The sequence below is a fragment of the Siniperca chuatsi genome, linkage group LG23, assembly GCF_020085105.1.
Source record: "Siniperca chuatsi isolate FFG_IHB_CAS linkage group LG23, ASM2008510v1, whole genome shotgun sequence".
Lineage (NCBI taxonomy): Eukaryota > Metazoa > Chordata > Actinopteri > Centrarchiformes > Sinipercidae > Siniperca > Siniperca chuatsi.
Window position 1 is genome coordinate 7,751,220 of NC_058064.1, and position 26,961 is coordinate 7,778,180.

The 26,961-nt window shown below is 40.8% G+C and overlaps 1 protein-coding gene across 9 annotated transcripts in view; it reads left to right on the forward strand.

Annotated features, from left to right (window-relative positions):
• Positions 1 to 2,275: 2,275 nt before the first annotated feature.
• The window catches only part of uhrf1bp1l (UHRF1 binding protein 1-like), a 35,257-nt gene continuing 10,571 nt past the window's right edge, over positions 2,276 to 26,961 (forward strand). Inside the window, exons 1-17 of one of the 9 annotated variants that reach the window (XM_044186119.1) lie at positions 2,276 to 2,682; positions 13,864 to 14,026; positions 15,977 to 16,015; positions 17,347 to 17,438; positions 18,459 to 18,648; positions 18,746 to 18,886; positions 19,366 to 19,533; positions 20,231 to 20,411; positions 20,738 to 20,821; positions 21,612 to 21,773; positions 21,905 to 22,051; positions 22,224 to 22,339; positions 22,447 to 22,588; positions 23,124 to 23,317; positions 23,411 to 24,160; positions 25,027 to 25,718; positions 26,815 to 26,898. In XM_044186119.1, coding sequence (XP_044042054.1) covers positions 2,639 to 2,682; positions 13,864 to 14,026; positions 15,977 to 16,015; positions 17,347 to 17,438; positions 18,459 to 18,648; positions 18,746 to 18,886; positions 19,366 to 19,533; positions 20,231 to 20,411; positions 20,738 to 20,821; positions 21,612 to 21,773; positions 21,905 to 22,051; positions 22,224 to 22,339; positions 22,447 to 22,588; positions 23,124 to 23,317; positions 23,411 to 24,160; positions 25,027 to 25,718; positions 26,815 to 26,898 — 3,389 coding nt within the window. In that variant the 5' untranslated portion in view covers positions 2,276 to 2,638. Of the gene's footprint in view, positions 2,683 to 13,863; positions 14,027 to 15,976; positions 16,016 to 16,188; positions 16,323 to 17,346; positions 17,439 to 18,458; positions 18,649 to 18,745; positions 18,887 to 19,365; positions 19,534 to 20,230; positions 20,412 to 20,737; positions 20,822 to 21,611; positions 21,774 to 21,904; positions 22,052 to 22,223; positions 22,340 to 22,446; positions 22,589 to 23,123; positions 23,318 to 23,410; positions 24,161 to 25,026; positions 25,719 to 26,814; positions 26,899 to 26,961 lie in introns of those variants that run through there. The other 8 variants (XM_044186118.1, XM_044186120.1, XM_044186122.1 and 5 more) reach the window with 8 other exon arrangements.

Below are 26,961 nucleotides of genomic sequence, written 5' to 3' on the forward strand. Positions count from 1 at the left end.
CGCCTCGTGTCTTTCCACGGAGCTTTTCGCGTTGAGGTATGCGGATGGGGGCTGTCCCATGTTCAGCTCCAGGCTCTGTATGGGTCCAGTTTAATGACTTAAAACCCCAGGAAACAATGAATGATTTCTAATGCTCTTACATTTTGGTGATGTGCTCCATTTTTACACCAAAAAAACTACTTTTTAGTAGACTATAGGCTACCCAAAGACAAGAGTGAAGTTTCTGCAGAAGCATCTCTCTGGTGCAACAGCAGCGATGTTTCCCAAAAATAAGGTTTAGGCAACTTCAGTGAGTTTTTCAAAGTGTTCCACAAAATGAACATTAGGTTAATTTCACTTTTTAAGTAACTTGAAGTGAGAAAATGTCCCCAGTGAAGTCCAGCAGACCACTGGGACCAAACGTTGCACCAAACGAGCATCATTGTTTAAAGTCTATCAATCTATGTGTTGTTGACATAAAACGTCTATTATAGGCCTACTTCTGTTATTACTATGATACACCTTCATACATGTTGTTACGATTTAAAAACACTGATGCAAACTCTCTGCAAGCGGTTCATATTGAAGCAGAGCAGTGCAGGGAGGGGCTGTTTCCTCCCTTTAGTTTGCTCCTCCTTTCATACGTGGCAGCTGTAGTCTCGGCTCTGCAGGCTGCTGTTGAATCCCATGGTTACATCTCCACACAGACAGACAGACTCATCAGACAGTCCCAGCTTCTGTGTCCACAGACAAAGAAGTTAAAGGTCCAGTTTCACTGCATTTCCTCCATTATAAATATGAATGAAATAATTTCTCTTTTACGTCCCTTGAATTGTGTTTGCAAGTCAATGAACACAATGTTCTTTTCATAGTAATTTTCTTTTTTGTGTACTCAGTTAATTTATAATGGCCTTATTATTATATCACAAATTGCACTGCTGTAATATTCCATAATATTTCTGTAGGACTTTTTTGATATCCTCATGTGAAATTTTTCTTTGACGTTCAAAGAAAGAAAAAGCGAGTTATTTTTCCAGTTATTATGCTTATTCTTGTTATTATACCTACCAACCACAAAAAGGAAATATCCGTGCTTGCAATAACTTACTTTCAGAACATAGGATGAAAGAAAAATCTTTTCAAAGAGCAAAGCATGTTTTCAAACTCGGTTTGAACACTAGATGTCACTAAAAGAGCGTTTTATGGTGAAAGCAATGCGCCCCAGACATACTCACAATGTCAAACGATTATTCTTATAATTAATTAACATTAGATTAACATCTCCCTTAACACTCTTAAAACTCAGATCAACAAAGGACCCAGAAGTGTGAAGGTATTTCAAACAACTTTATTTTCAAAATGGAACTACAACAGGTTTACCTTTCCAAAAATAGTAACAATAGTTTGTTTGCTCGAGGAAGTACACAAATAATTATAATAAAACGCTAAACAACAGAATAGTACAAATAGATAGATTTAAAAAAAAGTCTGTCACATTGTCACATAAGGGTCTAGTTTTCACAGCTTTGGAGTTGTGCAGTATTTCAATGTATCCAGGTAGAAGTTTAGGAAAAGACAGGAAAACAGTAAAGTTGGGTTTTTGTTGTGCAAATTTGCTGGAGTGTATATGTAGTGAACTAAAGAAATAAGATTGATGATATTTATTCACAGTAATTTCATTTTATCAGTAGATTAAATGACCAAAGACAAAATAATATAAATTCAGTTTGAGTTGAGTATCTAATATTCTAAAAAGTCAAATCATGTCAGTTTGCCAAGGTCATACCTACCAAAAGATTTGACTAAAAGGGCGATCACACAGAGACCACCGCTACAGGCGCAGCAGCTTCAAAAACGCCACAACAGCTGGCGCGCCTGTCTAACAGTTTGCCAATTTACCGGCATAGTAAACAGCATTATACTCACCAGAGAGATTCACCTGGCAGCTCAACAGGAAGTTGAGAATATCTTAAATTTTATGCGCGTCTAAAAACCGCTAGAAAAACGAGAGGCGACGCGTTTCTAGCGGCGCATCTCTGTGTGATCGTCCCAAAATAGGTAAATTACAGCTGTTCCGTGACAGAAGGAATAAACATTTAACTTATATTAAACAATAACTGAATTAATACACATTACTTGAAACTAAAACGTTCCCCGTGTATATTGGTATTCAAATGGTTCCAATATCTCTATAAATATAAATAAGCTAACTTACCTATGTTTACCTCATCCACGTCTCCAAATTGAGAGGTTTCCGAGTAGACCTTGAATGCATCATGACGCCCCGCCCAGACGCCGTGACAACAGACGCCGTTACTCCGACGCGCTGTCCAGGTGTTCGGTGTATGATATTGCAGAGCTCTGGACCGTTTTTGGAGCTTTATCGGTATATCTGCATGAAATGGCCTAACGTGATATGCTTTGTCTCCGAGCCCGGCTGTCACTCGGACGTCTGAAATGCCGTCTTTCCGCCCTAACTCCATCACCTCTCAGAGAATGAAGCGGGAACACCGTTAATATGATGACTGACACGGGGAAGAGAATTTGAGCTGTGTTGTGTTTATACCTCGAGTGGGAAAAGCTAGCGGCTAGGCTAGCCAGCTAGTGAGACAGCTCAGACACCCGGCGGCGGCGGCTCGGATATCTGATTTGTGCGGCCATGGCTGGGCTCATCAAGAAGCAGATCCTGAAGCATCTCTCCAGGTCAGTCCTGAACGGTGGTTAACGTTAGCAGTCAGGGAGTGGAGAGAAAAGGACGACGGAGGGATTCAGCTGTCAGACAGGCGTTAGCTAACGTTAGCCATCACCTACAATGTTAACTGTTAGTTTAACGGTACAAGCGAGACGAAACCCAAGTGTAGTCTTTGCTGGACATGGATGGAAGCGTTTCTTCTTGCGTTTTAGTAAGTTAGCTAACATGCCTGTTGTCTGTCAGACTGTCAGTTGCGTTTTCAGTTGACGTAACCCTCACTGACCTGAGACGTGGCTAGTCAGCTAACTTGCTAACACAGGGGTTAGCTAGTGAAGGGCTAATCCCTCAACACTTGCTTTAGCAGGTTGAACCAGTAGAGCGGTTGAGTCAGATTGTTTAAAATAGTAATCTCAGCCTTCCCCTAAAGGTAAACTATCCTCCAGCCACCAGTAGCTAATAAACGCATAAATCATATAACTGCGAGATAACTAGACTTTAATTTGACATACATATTTCGATATTTGCGGGTCGCAGGGTTTGCACTGGCTTGCGCAAGGGCAATTCAGCGGGGGGCAGGTTTATTTACACGGGTTTAAACCCTGCTTATCTGGGCTTTTCACCACTTTAGTCAACATGGACCCTCAGCACACATTCAAAGAGGGACATGTGCTATATTGTCACCTTAATCAAACATATTTGACAGCATTTTGTGGTACCGGTAAGCACCCTTTTATGTACCTAATGATGAATGAAAGTAATTGGTTCAGGATCTGTTTATTGGCACTACCACTTGCTGTGTTATGCCCCATTTATTTTTTGTAATGTCTTGCTATTATGGGCAGCATTCAGCTCGACCCACTTTACATGCATTATTTATTCTTTTCCACTGTCCCTCAAGGGACTTTCAATGTACTACTTCCTTGTTTTGTTCCAGGGGGAGCATTTGAAACATGCAGCATAGTTTTCCTCCCACATACTAATCTGCTAATGACCTATAACAGATCACATTCTCACCTGCAACTGTTGTTTCAAACAGTAGAGTGGCAGTATACTAAACTCAAAGGTGGATAGCGCATGGAGTTTAAGAAATGACAGCTGTCACATTTTATATTGCAGGTCACAGATGACTAAGTCTTTAAAAAGCTCATCAGTATGCAGGTGGACCTGTTTGATCTTGAAAAGTCTTTGTGGTAATTAATTAGTCACTCACTGGTTAATACCTTAATGGTGTTGAGGATTGCATGGTATTTCATACTCTTACACAATGCAACAGGCAAGATTGGCATTGTCTGCAACACACAGCCTATGAGTGGCATACCCTTCATCATTGTCCTAGCACTCTAACTTGTGTCTCCTTGTGCTGTGTGTGTGTTGAGGCAATACATAAGTGTTTCTGTAGATGACTCTGCATGCCCTCAGCAGCATTATAATCAGCATTGGCAGGAAATGACTAGAAGACTTGTGATGTTATCTGTCTTTGGGCTTGTCATCTGATCTTCTTTGTCTTGGCACTGATTGGTCATGGCACTGAGCGGAAGTTGACCTGTTTGACAGCCAATCCTGCTCCGTTTGGCGTAGTGATGTCACGGTAAAAGTGCTGGTGTCAGAATGTCAAATCAGCATCACCTTATATACTCCACTGCACGGCTGCAAATACAGCAGACTATGATTATCATGCATGCTTGGGTGATTTAGCTAGATTTTGTCTGCTGTCTCGTGCTGCTTCATCAGCATAAGCCAGGAATAGTTTGTACTGCTGGCTAGATTATTCATGCACACTGACTGTAGGTGTGCTTACACAGCTACATGTTATGTTGTGGGTATCAACATGTCAGCTCAGCCTCTATGCTTAACGGTTGCAGAGGACATACTGTGTGTGACTAGGACGAGCCTGTTAGAGTGATGCAGGCAGCACCACATCTTTACAGTTCATTGACTCAGAAGTCTGCAGTTCCTTCTCTGGCCAAGACAAGTGCACTGAGGCATGCACGACACATTAAACTAGTTGAGAGGGCCTTTTTGTACAATGTGAACGGTTAGAAGAAACATTGTGTGTGTGTTTCTTGTGCAAGGATGAGTTTGTTAATAGTAAGTGACACGGCTAAGTTTGTTCTGTGTTTTCCTAATGTGAGAGTGTATTGATGAAGCGTTTCACAGAAGGTCGAACTCAGGTAGCCCCTGGGGGTGACTAGATGACAAGGTGTGTGTTTATCTGCATTACAGACAGGTTTCGATTATTGAAAGGACCCTGGCCCACAGCCAGACAAAGCGAGATCCTATTACACACACAGACGCACACAAATGGATGGAGAAATGGCTAAACACAGTTAGACATGCTTGGTCACATTCTCTCTACTTTGTACTCCCAAAAGAGACATTTTCCCTTGCTTTCACAGGGAGGTGAAAGGTCAAACAAAAGAACTGGCGTGCTCAACTCCAATGGCTTTAAAATATGATGGGTGCCGACCAAAAATCACAAAATGGCAAATGAAATCGTCAGTACTCGCAAATAGTATATAATGCTTTTTAATGATGCACAGCAGCAGAAAGAAATGGACGCGTTTCAGCCCTAGCCCTAGGTGAAAGGTCAGGCTCAGCTGCAGAGCAGGAACTGTGGAGCTGGTAGATATTTTGACACAGGAGCAGGTGTAAGTAAGGTGTAAATACAGGTGTTCCAGTTGAAGAATGAGAGTCAAACTTTGCGTGAATGACTGGTCTTGTGACAGAGCAAATGCATTCCCAGATGGAGACTTGGAATGTTTTCCTTTCTTCCCGTTTAACTACTTTTCCTAAATCCTTCCTTCTTCCCTTCCTCATTCCATCTTTCCATTCTCGTTTTCCTCTACCCTTCCTCTCCTCTTGTTCGTTAGCCCCTAAAAAATTGTTACACCCACTTTCTATTTCCTTATCTTGACATTAAATAAATGCATTTAGGGCTGCAACTAACTGTTGATAATTTTCTCAGTTAACCTTTTTGTCGATTAAATGTCCAAAAATGGTAAAAGGCGATTTCCCAGAGCACAAGGTGACATCTTCAAATGTCTTGTTTTGTCTGACAAACAGTTCGTAGTCCAATGATATTCAGTTTACAAAGATATAAAGCAGACAAAAGCCGCAAATCATTACATTTTAGAAGCTGGATTTAGCAAATGCTTGGTATTTCTGCTTTTAGCTGGAGGGAAACAACCCATTATGTAGGTCATCTGCAGTGATCTACTTCATGTCTGGAAACATCAGTCCTCCCTAAAAGCTGTCCAAAGAACCAAAAAAATTCACACACTGTTGATCACTTTTACTCAACTTATTTATGGTGTTTGGGTCCTCAAAATGTATTTTTGCTTTGAAGTGACCCCTGCCTATTTATTCCATCCTGATTACAGAGTAAATGAATGCTTATTTATGTCTCTAGACCACAACACAACAGTCCTGCATAATTCACATCCTCAGTCACGGGGGGGCTGTGGTAGAGGTTGATTTGCTAGATGTGCATAAGGCAAAGCTGTTGATGGACAAATGTTCACAGAACAGGTCCATAAAAATGAAAAGATTATCACTACCTTGTAATGGAAAGAGTTCATGACATTGGAGATTAGGCTTATAGTCAGACTGGTATGTGAGGTCCATTTTGGGGTTAAGTCGGGACGTTAGAGGCGAGTTGACATGATGGCTCAGGCATAGCTTTGCTCTCCTCTCCTTTTTTTTCCCCAAGGGTTTAATGGGGAACATGTAGCATTCAGGTTCAATACTCAGTTTTCTTCCTGTCAGTGGCACTTTTAGTATTTTATTTGATGTAATAAAGATGATGCATTGGTTATTGGAAATCTTAGGACCACCAACTGATCTCACAAGAATTTCATCCATTAAATTTTCAATCAGTAACAAGGAGACAGTTTAAGGAACCATTTTCAGCTCTGAGCCAGCTGAGGTTGAGCACGAGGGATTGTAACCCAGTATTACAAACGTGCTATCCGTTGTGTGCGCATAACTTTTTCATCAGTGAAAGTTTAGTGCCCATTGCGGTGTGAGAGATGAGTCTATTTCTGCTGTTGTGTTTGTCATTATGAGCCTCTTCAGGACTGACTCTGTGTGATGATGCACCATAGTGATGAACTCCACTATTCCCAGTGGTATCGCTCACTGCTGGTGGGAAGGCTATTATGGCGTGAGTCATGACTGAGTGCCTAGCTGTGGGTGTCTCATCAGTGTGTAGCTGTGAAGTTCTTGTGTTTGTGTGAGAGAGAGCGGCATTTGACCAGGGTCCCTCCGGGCCTTGGCATCCTCTGCTGCCGCGTAACCAGCGTCTTGGATTGTTTTCTCCTTCACGGCAACCTTTTCACCGTTTCCACGGGGTCATGAATATTCCAGCCCTCCTGGGCCTTTGCTGCAAATATAAACTCAATTCACTTTGACAGGTTGCCTGCATGTTGTTGAATTGTGATGTGTGATGTGTGTCTGTGTGTGTAGAGGTGTTTTGTAGGAGTTTGTGTGTGTGCCTTTGCACTTGTGCTGGTATGTAGGCTAGCAAGTAATTCAAGTAAGCCCCCTTGATGATAACTTTTGAGATGACTCAGTCTTTTTAATAACTGTTCTGTTAGGGCTGCATAATGTAATTTTTGTCCTCATCTCAACATATATTTCCACAACAAACACTTTGCAAAGAGCTTCAATGAAACAGTGGAGAATCATAAAGCAGGAAAGTTGAGACAACAAAGGAAAATACCTTCTTCATTAAAATGTTTGTGCTATTTCTTAGCATGATATATGCTCTTACCATTGCCAGCAATATATTATGTAAGAAAACAACTTTATTTCAACTATATAACAGTGCAGCTATTTCCATTAGCATTAGCATATCTATTCGTCTTGTCACAATTTTAAAGTGATTTGCTCGAGAGTCGTGAAATGTTACAGAAGTCCTGACAGATGATATTTTTTTATCTTGAGTTAATATTGTGTGCATACAAGATTAAAAATAATTCATCTCCCGGGACTTCAGGGACTCCATAATATGTTAATTGTCTAGTCAAGTCTAATATAAATGATCAAGTTGTTAGCATTTTGTAAAGGTGTAATTTCCACTAAGGAGAAACTTTTCGAAATCTCATTTTGCAGTTTCAGTTTTATTTACTCACTAATTACCAGTGCCCACTTTCTGTCCAGCTGCTAAAATCCACAGGAGAGAAAAGATTAGTTGATTAAAATTTTTCTAAACTCATCAAAGTCACCTTCAGTTATTACCTTGCGCTCACAGCAATAAGCTTTACGAGCAGCAGAGAATGATTTGCAGACTTCTTTTGTCCAGGTTTTTGCCTTTCAGGCAACATAGAAGTTGCCCTACCTTATTGCTGTAGGTTGTTGGGGCCATATGCAGCCTGAGAGGAAGACAGCTGGCACTGCTAATGGCTGAAAAAAGCACTTCTAACTCATGTGCAGGTATTTTGGATGAAAAAAACATTAAATTTATATTTTTATTTACAGCTATTATTATCCAAAACAGGCTAGAATTGAACAATCAAAGATGAGGCAGTAAAGGACAGTGCTCTTTGTAGGAAAATAAGTTTTGTCTTTGTAAGACTCAAATACAGTGTTATTTATCATGAATGTAAGTGTCAAAACAAAATAAGCCAAATAAGCAATAGTCAGATGTTTTCATTGTAAATTGTTTTATGTTTGTCTTCTGTCTGCAACCATGTTTTTATGTGTTGCTGCCTGTCTTGGCCAGGACACTGAGTCTTTTATTCCTGGTTAAATAAAGGTTAAATAAAAAATTCTTATGTAAACACAACGGGCAATATCGAGGTCAGCAAAAATGGTCGAGGACTTGTCCATATATCATACAATAAGTCGATAACATAATTATCGCGACAGGGCCTTCTTGGAGGTCAACAGAAGATTCCTCAAGTTGATATTAATGAATGTGAAAATTTTTGTAAAGATGGTAGACAACGCCAACTGGTATTTAAGAAAAGAGAGATGTTATTGTTATTGTTATTTTTAGGTTGGGTTGTTGTTGATGTGATTTACCAACACACCCACACTGTAGGCAGTCTGCCTCCAAACACTGCAGTGCTGCTGTCCTCTAACAAGAGTGCAATAAAGGAATAAAGAACATATGATCTCCTCTGTTTTTCCTCTTACCTGTAGTGCTATTTATCCATCTAGTTTGTTTTGGTGTGAGTTGCCGAGTTTTATACTATCGGTAGAAAAAACATAGTTCCTACATAAAACTGGTCACAACAAGGTCTGTGAGTTATCTTGAGTAACCGGGACATAATTTCTGGAGAAGAGAGAGACATTGCTGTTGCGTTTTTCAAATCTTTTTTCTTTTTTCTTTTTTTTTTCTTTTTTTTGCGCTTTGCGCACCACAAGCCGAGTGCCATCCAGTTCCATTTTATTCCAAAAAATGCAGACAGCTCTACGGCCAATATCTCCAAAACTCCCTTCATGTAAAATAATTGGAAGGTCGGCGGTTCGATCCCGGCTTCCCTTTGTAGAAGTGTCTGAACCCCTTCGGTATGTGAATGTGTGTGAATGATTAGTTACTTTGATGAGCAGTTCTGCCATCGGTGTGTGAATGTGATATGTAGTTGAAACGCTTTGAGTAGTTAGAAAGGCGCTATATAAGTACAGTCCATTTACCACCACCATGTTAAACAAATGAGTTGAGGTTTTAACTACTTTTTTTTTTTAGAAACACTTTGTCATTTAATTTAATTTGTTGGATTGTCTTAGTGTGTCACATTTACCACAGGCATCTTGTAAGCTGTTTCTGTTAGTTTTGTCAGCTGGTCTATAAAGTGCCTTGATATCCATTCAGGAATACTGACTGAGAAGAGTTGTCTGCAGTAGACTCATTACACTCTACTGTTGACACTGAATGGACTAGTGAAGGATTTAGAGGCCAATTTAAATGTCACATTCTCCATTTCTGTCGTTGAGCCAAGCCTGCTGCTCAGTCAAATGAGCACTGGCAGGAAAGAATGTGGGAACATCCCAGATACCTTTTTTTTTTTATTCTGGAAAACCGCACTCCTAAATCCCAGAGGAGTGCCCTGAGGATGCCTCCTCTCTTTCTTTCTTTTTTTAGCTTTAGTTTCTTTGTCTTTCTGTCTTTTTATTTCTTTCTCTCATTACGTTGCCACAGCTTTGGTTGCTAAAAACAAGCTGGTTGTCTGTTTGAGTCACTCTGGCCATCTTCCCTCAGGCTCCTCACTTCCTGGCACTGATGTCGTCAGGCTGCGCCACAAGTGCGCCATCAGAGCAGGAAAAACCTGGGAGTCTCCCTGTTCCGATTCACAGGATCCACAGACATCAGCATAAAGAGTGGCGGATTAGTCTGCTCTCAGTGTGTGGTGGTTAAGGGAAAAAGTTAGTAAGATCAGCCTGCTGTTGCAGACATCTTTTAAGAATTTGGCCAAATTACACACACAATGTAACACAAAATCACATAAAAGTATTAAAAAACCCTTGACAAAGATGACATGAGTAACGGGTTAAAACTAACTCTTATAGTGAGGAATGTGAGCATGGATTTTACTGTTGAGTGGTTAATTTTATGTTTGACAGGCCCCTCTCCAGCCAGTAGCTAGTCCTAATCTCTATGGGCCTGGATTTGGTCCGGTGAGCTTGGCCCTGCTGACGGGAATAATGGCTGACGAGATGAAAGGGAAAGATGATGGTGTGTGAACTTAATACCCTCTGCCTCTTGCTGTTATTTATCAGTAATGAGTGGGATTCGTCTGTGTAATTTAGCTTGTTTAGCGTTAGTTGCCTTGATATTAGACAGCTGATTATTTGATTATACTATTGGTTTATTTCTGAAGAAGGGGAGAGGTAGCAAGAGGTGGCCCAGGGGAGACAGAGAAGCCAAATAAGGAGCGAGTGAAGCTAGCTGGTTGATACTTGATCAGCAGCAGGGATGAATATTTCACTGGCCACAAGGCTGAGACACAGCAGCAACAACATCCATCTCTCAAAGACAGACTGACTGTGTTTCTGTCTCTGAGAGTGTGTATGCCCATGTGAGCGCATGTACACATAATATTATTTTGTGTTTTGTTTGTGAGGGAGTGTGTCTTTTTATTTGTTTTTTTGTTCCTTGTTCCACTGTGCTGAGTCTCTGTTTATGTCTGCTGCTACCGCTGAATAATTTACAGGGATGTTGAATTAGAGAAGAATCTAACACTGCCAGGAGAAGGTGTTAAGTGGAAGGAAGCAGGAATTTGACAGACTCAATCATTTTAAAACGTGGGCAGCTGAATCACAAAGCATTGCTCACTGGACAAAGTTTCTTTGGCACTGCAGATACTGAGTCTCAATGCACCTTGCTATGTCTCCAGATATCCTTCCATCAGTGAAGACTGACCATCAAAGCAAAACCCTTTTGTCTCCATAAGAATATCCAGTTACTACGTGGCTCTATAATCGTACATCACCACTTTTTGATAGCTTTCAGTTTCTTAGTCAGTGTCATTATAAAATACAGTGTTTTCGCTATTAGTTACATACATAATTCAGTCATGGTGAGCTGACGATTGATTTCCACACAGTGAGGTATACAGATTTTAAATATGGGGAAATGAGAGCAGTGGTACCGGATTGGTACTCTGCATCAGCAGGTAACCTGAGTTTAGGTATCAGAATTGGTATTGGGAAAGAAACACTTTGATCGGTGCATCCCTATATCCGATCAAGCGTGTATCAAGTCTTACATTGATTGCATGCACTTCTTATGTTGTGTGAGCTGTTTTTTCACTGTATCCTATTTTGTATTGTTTTGTTTGTTTTGTATGTTATGTTTTTGTGTTATTTCTTTGACCTTGTTTTTGGAGTTGAACCTCAGCACTTTTTTTTACCAACCGAAGTGTAAGCATAGCACCAACTATCAAACTGTCATGTACCGAAAGATGCCGTTGAATGCTTTGTCAGATTTAGTCTTGTTTACTTATTCTTCATCATGTAAATAATAACTTTGCTAATATTATTTATGCAAAAGTTCTTCTATGGTTATTAAACACTGATATATTTGAGACATTTGGCTTGTTTTGCTAAATGAAAAAAAAGTGTAGGGGTGTCATGGCGGCTTAGGGGTTAAAGATGCTTAACATGGCGTTGTAATGTCCCTGTTTTGAGTTCGGCCAGGCACCTTTGTCGCATGTCATTCCCCAACTCTCTCTCCCCTTATTTCTTGTCACCTCTCTACTGTCTCTGTCAAATAAAGGCAACAATGTCCCAAAGAAGAAAAAGTATCACGAAAAAAATATTGTGTATCATCCTCCAAGTAAGGAACCTAAAATAAGCATTTGAAAAGATGAGATCTGGAGCGCACAGTTGTAGTGTGCTCCAGCCAAGTTTAAGTTGGTACGTGGAGACTCCTTCAAAAATAAGCTTTGTCATGGTATCAGTGCAGAAAATCAGATATATTATATGACTATGTATTGCTACAGATATTTAAGAACTTCAAATGATACCCAGTGCTATTGTGATTTTTATAAGCACAGTTACACACATTCCTCACAGCGAATATCTAAGTTAGTAGGGCAGTAAAATACTAAAGCTGTCTATTGTCTTGATGTTACGGCCATGATAATCAGGTCACTGTCAGTAATGTGTGTTGTTTGTGAAACTCTGAGCTTTGATCTGGCCCTATTTACAGATAGACACATACTTTAAGTGTGTGAGAGATTAGCTAGGCAACAAGATTAACCCTGCCTGTACTACACTGTGTGTGTGTGTGTGTGTGTGTATGTGTGTGTTTTTTTGTTTGTTTTTTCAAACAGTACTACCAACTAGCTTGGATCAAGTGCTACTCTAGTGCTTTACCTATTAAATACAATTGTTTCACTGCATCGTTGCATGACCATAGCAGTTTTCTTGGAGTTTAAACATGATCTAGACTTAAACCAGGAAGACGTACAGTATTTTGCACCTCTACATGTCACAGGACCAAGGCTCTGTGTGGCTCCTGACAACTAGAGAATGTGAAATCAATACTGGCCCCTTTTTAAGAGATTCCATTAGACTGGTCTGCGCAGATGCACAGGTCAATAAACCATTTAGTATGTGACTACTCTGCTAACTATTAACCAATAATAAGACTGTGAAAACGGGGGCAGAAAACACTTAGGTCATGGGCATTGAGTTTGTGTGTTCAAGTCTATTTACTTAAGATAAAGAACAAATAGACTAAACACACACAGAATTACTACAACATAAAGAGTCTTTTTATATATATATATATATATATATATATATATATATATATATATATATATATATATATATATATATATATATATATACACACACACACACACACACACACACACACACACACACACACACACACACACACACACACACACACACACAGTATTTCCCCAAGACACTGAGTTTTTACATATCAGTATTGGCTTATACCTTTTAATTAAAGGTGAGTGTTGGCACCTTAACCGCTGATGCAGCCTGAAGCTTGAGTGCACTTTGTCCTTGCTGTGAACACACACACATGTTCTCACAAACTCCAATTATCCTGAGCGCCAACATATAATATAGTGTCAGACCAAGACCTTTGTATGGTACAACCCTGTCTGCTCTGTATCTTTAAATCCTCCATATTGTAGCTTTGGATGTTTTTTCATTATTAAAACTCTCTGATCCTCTCTTCCCCCTGTCATTATAAGATTAAGCAGTAACTATGGAAACAAAGCAAACAAGTACAGTTAACAATGGCAAGAACAAGAGAAGAACATTATTTTCTAAACTCCACTGAAAGTGGAGTTTAGAAAATAATGTTCTTAATGTGGAGTATTTATTTCCCTTCTTGTAGCTGGATTAATTGTCTCATGGCATGACTTCAACAACAATGTATAACCCTAAATTATAGGCTTATTTTTGAGTGTGCTAATAAGATGTGGGTTTTGTTCTTAAGTGTAATTAATTCTGAAATTATTGTGTTTGGCTTGTTTGAAAATGGCTCTTGGGAAACACTATGATATTCAAACTATTTTTAAACACATACATTTGAAAAAGTGATATATGTGTGTGTGTGTGTTGCATTGGAAAGGCTGTTCCCATCCAACACACCAAGCCTAACAGTTGGGGTTTGTTTGGCCGGCCTGTTACTTTGCCAAGAACCTGTTTCTATAAATATTCCCAGGCTCAAAGCTGTGCTTCTCATTTGTGTCTTGTAGGTTTGCTAAGAACCTGTCACCAGACAAGATCAACCTGAGCACGCTGAAGGGGGAGGGCCAGCTGACCAACCTGGAGCTGGATGAGGAGGTTCTCCAGAGCCTGCTGGACCTGCCCACTTGGCTGGCTATCAACCGTGTGTGTTGCAACAAGGCCGCCATCAGGGTGAGGGACAGTGTCATATGTTGAATTTGTAAACTTTAAAGGAATAGTTTGACATTTTGGGAAATATGCTTATTCACTTTCTGGTGGAGAGTTAGATATCTCATATCTGTACAGTAAATATGAAGCAGGAGTCTCTGTCCAAAGGGAACAAAATCGACCTACCAGCACCTCTAGAGCTAACTAACACATTATATCTTGTTTGTTTAATCAGTACAAAACCTGAAATGTAAAAACGACACGTGGTTTTACAGGTGGTTATGTGCCGGACTATTTCTTGGCCAGACACAATAACTTCCTTCCCTGGTTGCCTGGCAACTGCTCAGAGCCAAGAAATAGTCTGACACGTAACCCTCTGTGGCGAGTTGTTGTTTTTACACTTCAGTGTTTGTATGGACTAAACAAATGAGACATGACGTGTTTATTAGTGAGCTTTGGAGTTGCTGGTAGGCAGATTTTGTTACCTGAGCCAGGCTAGCTAATTCCCCCTGTTTCCAGTCTAACTGGCTTCTGGCTGTAGCTTTATATTAAACTGAGATATGAGAATGCTGAACTTTTGCTTTAAGGCTTTATTGCTTGCAGGGTATTGTTAAAACCAAAGTACAGAGATTAGATTTATTTTACCACATGATATTTAAGATTGTGTACAAAACTTTACATGGTTTTATGTCTTTTTAAATTAAAGGAAACCTAGAAAACTGCATAATTATCTGTATCTGTATATTATCTGTATATATAGAAACAGGATTACACTTAAGACAGTGTAGATACCAAATTAACATCTATCTTGTACACTTCCAATGACTCTTTGCACTACACACACACACACACACACACACACACACACACACACACACACTCTGTTGGAGCTGATGCCCCTGATGCGGTCGTGGTCATCAGCTCAGTGCCATGTATAAGAGCAGACTCTGTCACACCCTGGAAACAGTGAATGGAGCTGCGTGATTTACTTCGTGACTGGACATTTATTCAGACCAAGGTCCACTTTCCGTCTCTCCTTTTCCTCCTCCTCCTAATTTTTTTCTCTCTGTTCTTGCTTTGTTTGTTTTTCAGTTCTTGACATAATTTCTCAACATTGTGTCTTCACGTTTGAATCCCCATTTTGTTAGTCGCTACCCTTCCTTTGCTGTCTTTCTCTTAATTGGTCCGCAGGCTTGAAAGATGTAGTCTGTTGTATTTACTCAACTTATTTGGTTTGTCATTGATGGTGTGTGTAATATTAATGCAGTTTTGCAACTATAATACCCACATCATTTTCAGTAAGTATGTGTGGAGTATCAGATTTCTCATTGGAGCTGGTGAATTCAAACTTGAGTTACTGCCTGACTCCTTTTACTGTTAAACTGTCAAAAAAGGAGAACAGAGATCTGTATCTCACTTCCTCACTTGTTAGATCCCCATCTCTTCTCTGTCTTCCTGTTACAGGTCTGAGCTAACACCCCCTACTAGCACCTCCTAGCATTTCTATGACGTGAGGCATGGCGAATAAAATGTGTCTCTAATTCAATTACAGCCGCAAATCCTGAGCATTTTCTTACTTCTTGATTTATGACATTTTAAAGAATAAACCATTCTGTGGAAAAAAAAACTGCAAGTGAACATAAGCATTTAATCTCTTTCGCTATATAATTAGACACAGACTTGAAACAAGAGGCTGCATGTTGAGGATTAATGGAGCGCTGGAGCTGAATGGAGTGACCTGTCAGTCTAGACTCATTGATTTATTTTTCTTCCTTCATCTCTGAGCTACCTTGCCTGCTGTTGTGGCTTGATTTAATTCAGTGCAGTTCAATTGCATTTAATTTGATTTGTACATCCCATTGGCTGGTAAATGAATTTAGCATTTTGGGAGGACTGTAAGGCCAAGTGCTTGCTGTAGGGATCAGAATACTGTGAGGCTGAAAAGCTAAGCCACTGTTCTGTTTTCATTTACAGATACCATGGACAAAGTTGAAGACTCACCCAATCTCTTTGGTAAGTTTCACCGACTACACCTGTTGTTCACATAACCAAAACAGGTCATTGATAAGTTTTTCTTTCTACAATTATTGTCATTTAAGTAATTGAATCTTCAGGAATTCTGTCTACAAATAAGTACTACAAATTAACAAAAAATTAAAACTGATTTGTGTTTTACAATGTAATAGGACCGATTAACCACCTGTACTGTACCTGTAAGCCACTGAAGGTGTTGTAGTAATAGTCGTCATCCTAGAGCTTCACAAACGCACTGTCTCCAGCCTCCAGCTGCACCACCGCTGCATTGGTCACAGTGTCCCAGGTACATACCATCATGTTCATCATCAATGACACCATGAGTTGGGCTGTCCAGAGTTATTGTTGTACATGGTGTAGCTGAAGTAGTACATCCCCCAGACCATGGTGGTGAAGATGCCAGTGACGGGGTTGTAGCCACTGCCAATGTAGGAGAAGATTCTTTGATATTTCAGTGGTGTGTCTTGTTCAAACGGACCAACTGAGCTACCTAAAGCAGCGGTGAAAACCACCTTTTGACGTACTTGCAGATGTGACATCTGCGAGTGTGTTCAGCCGCTTGTCCTGAGCCTGGTTTATCTTCCAGAGAACGGTGGCCATTTTCTGCATCATGGCGCCGAGGTTTTGCTCAAGCATGCTGTGTTTCTGTGTCATGGCTGCCATCTCACTGAGCAGGGCGCAGGTGTCAGGTTGACACACTGGCAGGCTGGTCCCAGTCCCCAGGTAGCTGTAATTCCCAGTGCACAGGCTGCCTGAAACCAACAACAGGAGGAATGCTACACAAAACCTGGATGCTGTGTGTGTGTGGTCCACAGTCCCCAGTCCTCATATATACTTCCAGCACCTGATGTTTCACAACATTTTTGGCATCTTGGTTAATATATTATATAAGATATTACAACAAACATATCAGGGGAACACAAAACTATCACAACACTATTTATCAAACATTTAGCATGATTATCACAACCACATAATATAACAGGCATTGTATTAAAAGGCAGCACAATAGCACTTTGTTGAATCTGCTATTAATCCCTAAACTGTAGAAAACAATTATATCACACCATCAACAGTAGCAAGGCCTTTGAAATATTATACATTATAACATATAACATTAAAACAAAACAGTAGTAAATAGATTGATGGAAATGGCCACAGCAGCCTGACAATATTCCTGTGAATAATCATGTAAAAGAGAAGTGCTACGACTAAAAACGAACAAAGATACGCATCCATCTGCTGCAGAATCAACAGCTATGAAGACATTGGTTGTTGGCCATGAAATTAAGCCTATGACTTGCTTTCAGACCCTGGATAAAGTGGAGATGGAGATGAGTACCTGTGACGAGCCCCGTCCCCCCAATGGACCGTCTCCCATTGCAACAGCATCAGGACAAAGGTGAGCACTGCGGTTGTTTCTTTTGTACTTCTTGTAACTCCGTTGTCTGCATTTGCCTGGATTGAAATAATTTGATTCACACAAGTTTGATACAGCTAAAAATCTGGATAACAAATTCTGATTTCATAAACAGTGAAATTAAATTTAATAGATTTAAGTTTCTTTCCCAGTGATCATCAAATACTATGCTATTTTACACTGTGTGTGTGTGTGTGTGTGTGTGTGTGTGTGTGTGTGTGTGTGTGTGGGTGTTTTTTTCTTACAATCAGTGGAAGAGTATAGAACACTGAATTCACTGTACAGCACTGACTGCCTAACAGAAAAATTACATATTTAGTACACAGACAGATTTTGTGTTATATGATGTTCATCAAGCAAACACGCCAGTCAAAACCAAAATATGCTGAAATTCAGCTTCACTGTTAATATAACAGGAGGCCCTTGTGTCTTTTCTGTCAAAAAACTCTTTGGGTAAAGGTTAATTCATATCTTTCATTTGCACAACAGTAACTCATTAAAAGTGCAATTTTTGTATTTGATTTTTTTATTGCAAATTCCTTTACTTTCTTTCTTATTTGTGACTACTTTTACAAGTCAAGTCAGGTACTCAATACACTTTATAGTCACAATTTATGATGCTGTATATTGTATTTTGTACTTTTTATTTTAGTTAACTGCTTGTAGCTGTGATATATGATGTATTTCCCTGCATGTGATCTATAAAGTTTATCTTTAAAATATGTGTGAAAAGAAAACATAAGGTTTATGTTTCTAGATAATCTGAGGACATAACAGAAAAAGTTTGAAAACCACTGACTTAACCAATCACATCGTCATTGTAGATTCAGTGTCATATTTGAAGTATTTGAACTTGTAATGAAGTTCAAACAAAATCTGTTGAGTCCGGCTTACAATTCAGACTAGTAATAACATATTGCATTCACCCTGTTGCTAAGCACTACACACCTTGTTTACCGTACTTTCTCTCTACCTTTGTCCACCTGTTTGTCTCCCATACAGTGAATATGGCTTTGCTGAAAAGGTAGTAGAGGGGATGTCACTGTCCATCAACTCCATCGTCATCAGGATCAGTGCCAAGGCCTTTAACGCCTCCTTTGAGCTCTCCCAGCTGCAGGTCTACAGCGTCAACACCAGCTGGAGCATCAGTGACCTGCGATTCACCCGCATCCAGGACCCTCAGAGGGGAGAGGTCAGTGTTTATTTATTTATTCTTTCTATTCCAAAGACTACCAGGATGTTGTGTCACCCATAGTTTCTTATCGTACTACCATGCCTGTTTGGTCCAGATCCTGACTTTCAAGGAGATCAGCTGGCAGATGATCCGTATCGAGGCTGACGCCATCCAGAGCGCTGAGCATGAGATGTTGAGCGCCCCCATTCGCCTCATCACCAACCAGTCCAAGATCCGAGTCACTCTCAAGAGACGGGTCAGCCACACACACACACACACACAGAGACTGTGTGGCCTCACAGACTGCAGGGCCAACAGCAGTGATTCATCAAATGGCTTGTGTGCATTTAAACAAAAATTACTATTAATGTCTGTTTTGGAGATGTGGAGATTTAATATATTGCAGCATAAAGTGCACAAATACATTTGTGTGAAAGTAATTAACCCCATTTGTGTCTTTAGGCTTTTACAGGACTGCTGAATAAAACATTTCTCACAGGACACAAACTTATTCTCTCTTAAATATGCTCTCAGTGCAATTATTGTTCATATTGTAAAAATGGATATTCTGTTTGTGATTTACCTGATAAAGTGTTAGACTGTAGCTAGTCAGGAAAAAGCAGTTCAGTACAACTTAAGTGATTTTGATTTATCCCTACCGGTTACTTAACCTCACAGAATAAGAGAAATTCCCTTCGAAATGCATGTTTATACCAATGGCTCTGCCTGCTACAGATTAAGGACTGTAACGTTGTGGCCTCCAAGCTGATTCTGATCCTGGACGACCTGCTCTGGGTGCTGACCGACTCCCAGCTCAAAGCCATGGTGCAGTATGCCAAGTCTCTCAGCGAGGCCATGGAAAAGTCTGCACAGCAGAGGAAGAGCATGGCCACAGAAGACCAGGTGCACAAATGACTGACTCAAGCAGATATCCACAGATTTCTCACTCTGTATAAATGTAGATTTCTCTCCCTCTTTCTGTCTCCCTTTTCACATTTTGAACATTTCCCCCTCTCTCCCTGTCCATGCCCTAATTCCACCCTCTGAGGATAAGCCACGTCATGGTCTGATAGTTTGTCCTTGTGTCCATGGAAATCATGTCTGCCCCTCTCTGTGTCACTCCCCTGATGCCATTTGGCATTTATCTGCCTACACCATCTTTGTCTCTTTGTGCTGCTGTCAGTGTCTTTCAGTCTGTCCTATTGTTTGCTTCTTAAATACATACACTTACATAATGTGCATACATTGATCGCCCACACAAATGCACACCCATCCACGTCTCATGAGACATACAGTGGTCAATGTGTTTTCTGTAGTTTGGTGTGACATGCCATCTGCTGGAAGATTTGAGTATTGCACGATTCAGCTGTTTATTGACCATGACAGCTTTTTTGACAGTCTGTTAAGTCTCTTTAAGCCAAAAAGTGTCACGAAAACAAACTTAACACTAACTCATCATCAACAACAATATTACAAGACTAAATACAGCCACAGCCTGAAAAACACAAGAACCACAAGCGTCAACAACAACACATCAGCATCTAAAACAACACTAATCATAATATCTGCACTTTTTTGTGTGTGCATCTCTGTTCACCAGGAGTCATCAGCGCCCCCCTCAGCCCAGCAGGTGCGTACCCAGCAGGCGTCCACAGCAGCTGACCAAAGTGCAACCATGGCCAAGCTGTTCAGCGCCTACGACGTTTGTGAGACGTCCCACCACCTCCAGATCACACACCTCGATCTGCACATCTGTGACGACATCCACGCTAAGGACAAAGGTAGCACACACACCGATTTACATGTGCTGTGCATTGCAGTGTACATTTATTCACATGCACATACATGACATATGCACACACTGTCAGGTACGCAGAGAAGTCTTAAAAGGGTATAACTTCTAACTGAAGATGAAGATGTTTTTCTTCAATGTGATGCATAAAATGGTCTTTGACTCTTCACGAACACACACACACCTGCTCAAGCTCTGGCCTGAGTTGTCTTCATATTCATATTTATATGCCTTTTTTTTTTTAAAGCACAGAGATTAGTGCACCAACATTTCACCAAAAAGCTTTGACTTGACTATTTTCTTCCCTCTGTTTAGTGATCAATAAGAGGATAACGGGTGGAGCCATGCAGCTTTCCTTCAGCTCCATCACTCTGGACTACTACCCTTTACACAGAGCAGGTATGAATCCTGCAGTGATACCAACACTACCTTACCATGAAGTCACTGCAACATATTTATTACTATGCAATGCTTCGTGCATCCTCACTGTAAACTCACCGCAATCCATCTGCAAATGCCTGCAAATTTTATTGCTGTTGTGTCATATCAAACAGTTTTAAGAGCAGCAGCTAGTTTGGCTCCTCATAACTTCTCCTGTACAGACTTCCAGGAAATTCAGATTATTTTCCCCACACCTTATTTTAATGACAAAGAATGTGGTCTTATTTTCAGCCTTTCTGTCTCTCTGGTCTTGTCTGTTGTCGATTTCTATCTGCCTTTGATCTTTCGCTTTTTGCATTTTTGCTCTATTTTTTATTTTATTCTTAAAACATTCTATAATCTTTTGATGTCCCTCCATCTTCCTCACCTTCCACTTGTGCCAATTTAAAAAAAAAAAAAATAACTTTGTTTTTAAATTTAAATTTGGATTTACCATGGCAATGTATAAACACTGTAGTAGCAAAACGTAGAAGCCTCGACTTTCTATGCTTTTAAAAGAAATTGCATCAAAAGGATAATAATAAAAATTGTTATAATAAATAATACCAAAAATAAGTAAATACATAAAAATTAAAAGACAGAATGAAATGATAAAATACAAGTATGAAAATGTATGTGCACGATAAAAAGTATACATTAACTTGGTAAGCAGACCAGATCCTTAGGATGTACTTTGATGATATTCAGTTCACTACAACTATGACATACAACTACCTGTACCAAGTTTCCTACTCTCCGACCTTTTCAGGTGACAGTTGTGCCCACTGGATGCACTACAGCGAGGCCACCAAGACCAGAGAGGGCTGGGCACGGAGTCTGCTCGATGAGTTCTCATCCAACGTGGATATGTTAAAGACTGCAGTTCGAGACAAGCAAGGCCCGGCCCCTGCACACAGTTCCCCACAACACGGTAAACACACGTGCCTAGACACATATTAAATGTTGTTAGGTATAACTCAACTTGTTCAGGGTGAACATTTTTGTTTTATCTCCTGGTGCACACACACAGTGCATCATCCCTGTGGGTTTTCTGTCCTCCAGTGTCCCTTAGGGATGATGTGTATGGGCCTCTAGGAAGTCAGGAGAGAGCAGGAGGAGAAGTAGGGCTTAGAGAGGCAGAAGGAGGACTCCTAGAGTGGAGATCACACACACAGCCTCCGGCCCAGTGCTGTTGGTGCCTAGAGCCAGGTACTACAGTGTGTGTGCGCACAGCTGGGTGCGGTGATACACACCTTTTGCAAGGGACAAAGGTTTCTCTTTGGAGAACTGAGTGGTCGCTCTGTTGTCTCTTTCTTTGTCAGTCTGTTTTAATTTTTGTTCCTCTTTCTCTATCCTTCCATGCCTCTTTCTTTCTCTCTAGGTAAGATAAACACCTCTTCCAGCGCTTCTTTCAGTCCTCCTCCCACTCAAAGCCCCAAGACCCAGCTCATGTCCAGCTCTGTTGTTCTCAGGATGGCTGACTTTAGCATCTACCAGGTCACTATAAACACACTCTGGCTTACAAACCTTCATATATGGAATCACTGATGCATCTTCACTACTAACTTTGAGTGATAGTTTCTGTGTCTTTTTCTATATTGCAGGTGTCAACAGCAGACCAGCGTCGCTCCAGCCCCAAGACCATGATCTCCTGCAATAAGAAGTCCTTGTACCTGCCCCCAGAGATGCCAGCCATTCATGTCGAGTTCACAGAGTACTACTTCCCTGATGGAAAAGATTACCCCAGTAAGACTTCTGTGTTTTAACACTCAAGCCACATTTACTGTAAATTCAAAAAGTAGCATCTCATTTTAGAACCATTACTGTTTATTCGTAGGTCATGGGCTGTGTAAGTAGCTGTTTTGGCAGCAACTTACTATTTCCGCCTCCTTTTGCATCTATTCAGCCCTTTTGTTTAGCTTGGAGGAAGTCAATGATTGCTGTGTGGCTGAGAGGACATTGATTTTCTGAATTACGCCCAGCGTTCTGAATGAGGAATCACCCAATTAATTAATGTTTTTCTTTTTCTCACAAATTCAATCTATTAGGCTAATGAATTTATGGGCAAGAATGTGATTTTTTTGCAAATTAAAAAGAATATATATATATATATATATATATATATATATATATATATTACCAAGAACGTGGTAAAAAGAATTGTTCCTTCTTGTCTTTCCTGTCTTTGTGATTTCTGTCTCATTCCTCCCCCCTCTATATGACTAAAGAATGTGTAACATCATGTCTCTTCCACCTTCCGCCCTTCTTCCTGCTCCTCTAGTCCCGTGTCCTAATCTGTACATCCAGCTGAACGCCCTGCAGCTGGTTCTGGATCCTCGCAGCCTGGTGTGGATCAACCTTTTCACCCTCGACCTCAGGCAGAGTCTGGAGCAGTTCATGGAGATCTACAAGCTCAGCGACTCGCAGAAACCCGAAGAGCATGTTGACATCAAAGTTGACGGCCTGATGCTCAAGGTAAGGTGGACATATGTCCTTTTATTCAGGTTTATAGTTTGGAATGTATTCTCTGGTATTTATGCAGATTTTGTTGTTTCTACTGTCCATTAGCTGGTGATTCCCACCGATTGGGACTCCTCCTGTCCCGCTGATCTGCCTCGCTCCATCTCAGTGCAGACCTCAGAAATGGTGGCTACAAACACCCGGCACCCAGCTAACTGCACCCGCTCCCACCTTGAGGCCCTGCTGCAGGCCTTTGAAGAGGAACCCTTCTTCTCCCCCTCTTTCTCCTCATTCCCTCGCTCCTCCTCCTCCTTACCCCTCCTCCATCCCGTCTTCCAGCGCCATGCTCACGAACAAGACACCAAGCTCCATGACATCTATCGGGGCCTGGTGGTGCCGACGATGGGCACAGACACCCTCAAGATGCCGGCCGCCACTGACTTTTGGGCGTTGCACTTTGCTCAGTTCTGGGTGGACTATGAAGGCACCCGTGGAGGCAAGGGGAGGCCGCAGCCCTTTGTGGACTCCTTTCCTCTCACCGTGTGGGCGTGTCAGCCTGCGAAGATTGTCCAGCACCAGGAGAGGCTCAGATGTGCTGCTGGATCAAGTTTGTCCAGGAGCACATCTGGAGAGGCTGTTGCACGTCTGCAGAGGAAACGATTACTAAAGGAGTATTACAGTACTGATGGTGCTCTGACATCATCTCACAGCAACGATGCAACACTGCCACCCAGTAATGGACTCCATAAACCTCTCTCATTGGACAGTCTGCCTTCTTCCTCCTCTTGTTTGTCATCATCAAGGAAAGATGGAGATGTGCATGTATTGGTGCACGTGCAGAAGCATTTAAGTGCTCAGGTATGTTTTTTATTATGTTTTTTTAATACTGCACAATACATGGAATTTACAATTTGATTATGGATCAATGTTCTGTTCATGTGAGTCTGTCATGTGGGATATTTTGGTTATGTTCATCAGATTTTTGATTAAACATGTGGAAGTGTTGCATCTCACCACAAGGGTACAAAACTCTTGTGAAGGTTGACAATTTTACTGTTGCCTTTAGTTCTGAAATGAGAAAAATTTAGCTACTTTTTAAGTACTTTATCAAATATGGCAAACATTTGCTGGATCCAACCTCTAAAACGTGATGATTTGCATGTTAACATGCTCACAATGACAATACTAACATATTGATGTTTAGCAAGTGTAATGTTTACCATGTTCAACTTAGTTCAGCATGTTAGCATGCTAATTAGCACTAAACCCAAAGTACAGAAATGTTGTAAAGTCATAAACCAAAGTATTGGACAAAAAGAAATATTGAGCTGATGATGGCACTAGATGAAATGATAAAGGATCATAAGTTATTACGATTCAGCCTCTGGGGAGTGGGGACTATGAATTGCTTAACCACATTTTGGGCCAATCCATCTAGTAGATGTTGAAGTATTTCACTGAATAACCTGCTGGTGGCACAAGAGGAAAAATCAAAGGATCATCAAAGTCGCTAGGATTCACCCTCTGGGGACCATGAATGTCTGTAAAAGATGTCCTGGTAAACCTGTGTAATAGTTGTTGAGATATTTCAGTCTGAACTGACTGACTGTCATTGTCATCCCAAGAAAAAAAAAATTGGCATCTTTAATAATCACAAATAACCCATTATATTAGTAATTTATCACCATACGGTTCAATAACCACTTTGGTCTGTGTGTGTCCAGGTGAGCCACCGGCAGTATGTGTTTCTAATGCATCTTCAGCGCAGCATCAAAGCCCTGCAGCAGACACTACAGCAGGACCTGGAGGAGATGGGCTCCAAGAAAGACCGCAAAGATCCTTCTCAGCATCCTGCAGACCACCAGCCCTTCACTGTCTGCCTGGGCCTCCTGCTGAAAAGTGCAGAGGTGTCCCTGCTCCTGAAACCTGTCCCCCAGCCTGAGGGTTCAGGATCTCCTCTGGGGTCCGAGCTCTCCCCCTCAGAGAGCCGAGGAACTCTGGAGCCTGGGAGCGATGCAGGAGAGGGGATGGAGAAGGGGAATGAAGGAGGTGGATTTGGGTCTGAAGGGAGTGCATCCAAAGGGGCATGCACTGTAGACCAGCTGTTATGTGGTGAAGGCTCGGAGGGTGGAGCCACACATGGTCCTGCCCCTCTCGTCCCCACTTCAACTACACGTCCTGACTCACATCCCAAAGTCTCACTAGAGGAGAGGACTTCGGCTAAGAACTCTGGGAAGTGGAGTTCAGATGAAGGGAGTGAGGTGGCAATGGATGGGTTGGCTGGGGGTGAAGAAGTGGGAGCTGGACTAGACTCTAAAATCCAGACGAGTGACCCCCTGTCTGACCCACCCAGCAGCAAAGACTGGAGCAACAAAGACATGGCTGCAGCCGCCAAGATGCCTCAGTCAGTATCCAGGTATTCACTTCATGACACAAAAAGACCAAAGGCCATCTCATTTCCATTGAGATACAACAGAACTGTACTGAATTAATATTACACTGTTACACTAAATTGAGTTAAGTCAGTGGTATAAACAAGGCCATCAGCGGATTTAAAGTTTACATACATGAAAGGAAACTGTATCAAAATTGTTCTGTAAAAAATGTATTAAATTTTCTACTATTTTCTTCTAGTAAATCTCCTAGTCACTTGACATATAATTAATTCACAACAATTTTGATGCAAAATATTTGCTGGATTCATCTTCACTAACAGTGATTTGCTGCTTTCCTCTTCTAAATGATTGTAAATTTAATCTATTTGGATTTTGGACTGTTTTGTCGAACAAAACAAGTAACTCCATTATTGATTAAACTGTCAATTATTTTTTCTATGAAATGTGACATCTTCAAATCTTGTTTTGCTGGATCACCAGTCCAAATCCCAAAGATATTCACTTTATAGTGATATAAAAACAGATAAAAGCAGCAAATCCTCTTAGAAAGCTGGAACTGGCAAATATTTAGTGTTTTTGCTTAATGAAACAAATTAAACTATTAAAATGGTTGCTGTTTAATTTCGATCAATTGACTGTTTCAGTTCTACCTGGCATTTTTCACTATTTCTGACATTTTAAAGACTGAACAAATAACCATTTTATTTAAACAGCAGGTGGATCCAGAAGTTGTAGCCATTAAAAAATCACATATCATCCAAGTAATCATATGTCACAGTTTTTAGATTTCGTAACTGAATCCCCCCGCCCCCGTGCCACACTATGGATGATAAATCTAATGAATGAGTCTTTCTCTCTTTAATTGAATCTGTCTATTCCTGAACACAAGAGCTGTGTGTCGAACTCCCATGTCAGAGTGTGTCTGTATGTGTCTCATAAATGTTGGCTGGCCTTAAGCTGCCATGTCTTTATATGTGTATTTTCTCATCTACTGTCTTGTCAGCTCATCATATTCTTGTCATTTCTCATTTCATTCACTTCCTTTTCTGCTTCTTGACCTTTGCTTTGACCTATGCAAGGTGTGTGTGTGTGTGTGTGTGTTTTCTCTCTACCAAGGAAAGGAAGTTTGTCTGTGGTTTCTGATCTCCTCAGCTCCTCAAACTCCAGCAGATCCACCTCCCTTTATTCCATGTCCAACATGTAAGGCACTGGATCTGTGACTAGCTGTATTAATGTGTGTGTGTGTATGTGTACTGTATGTGT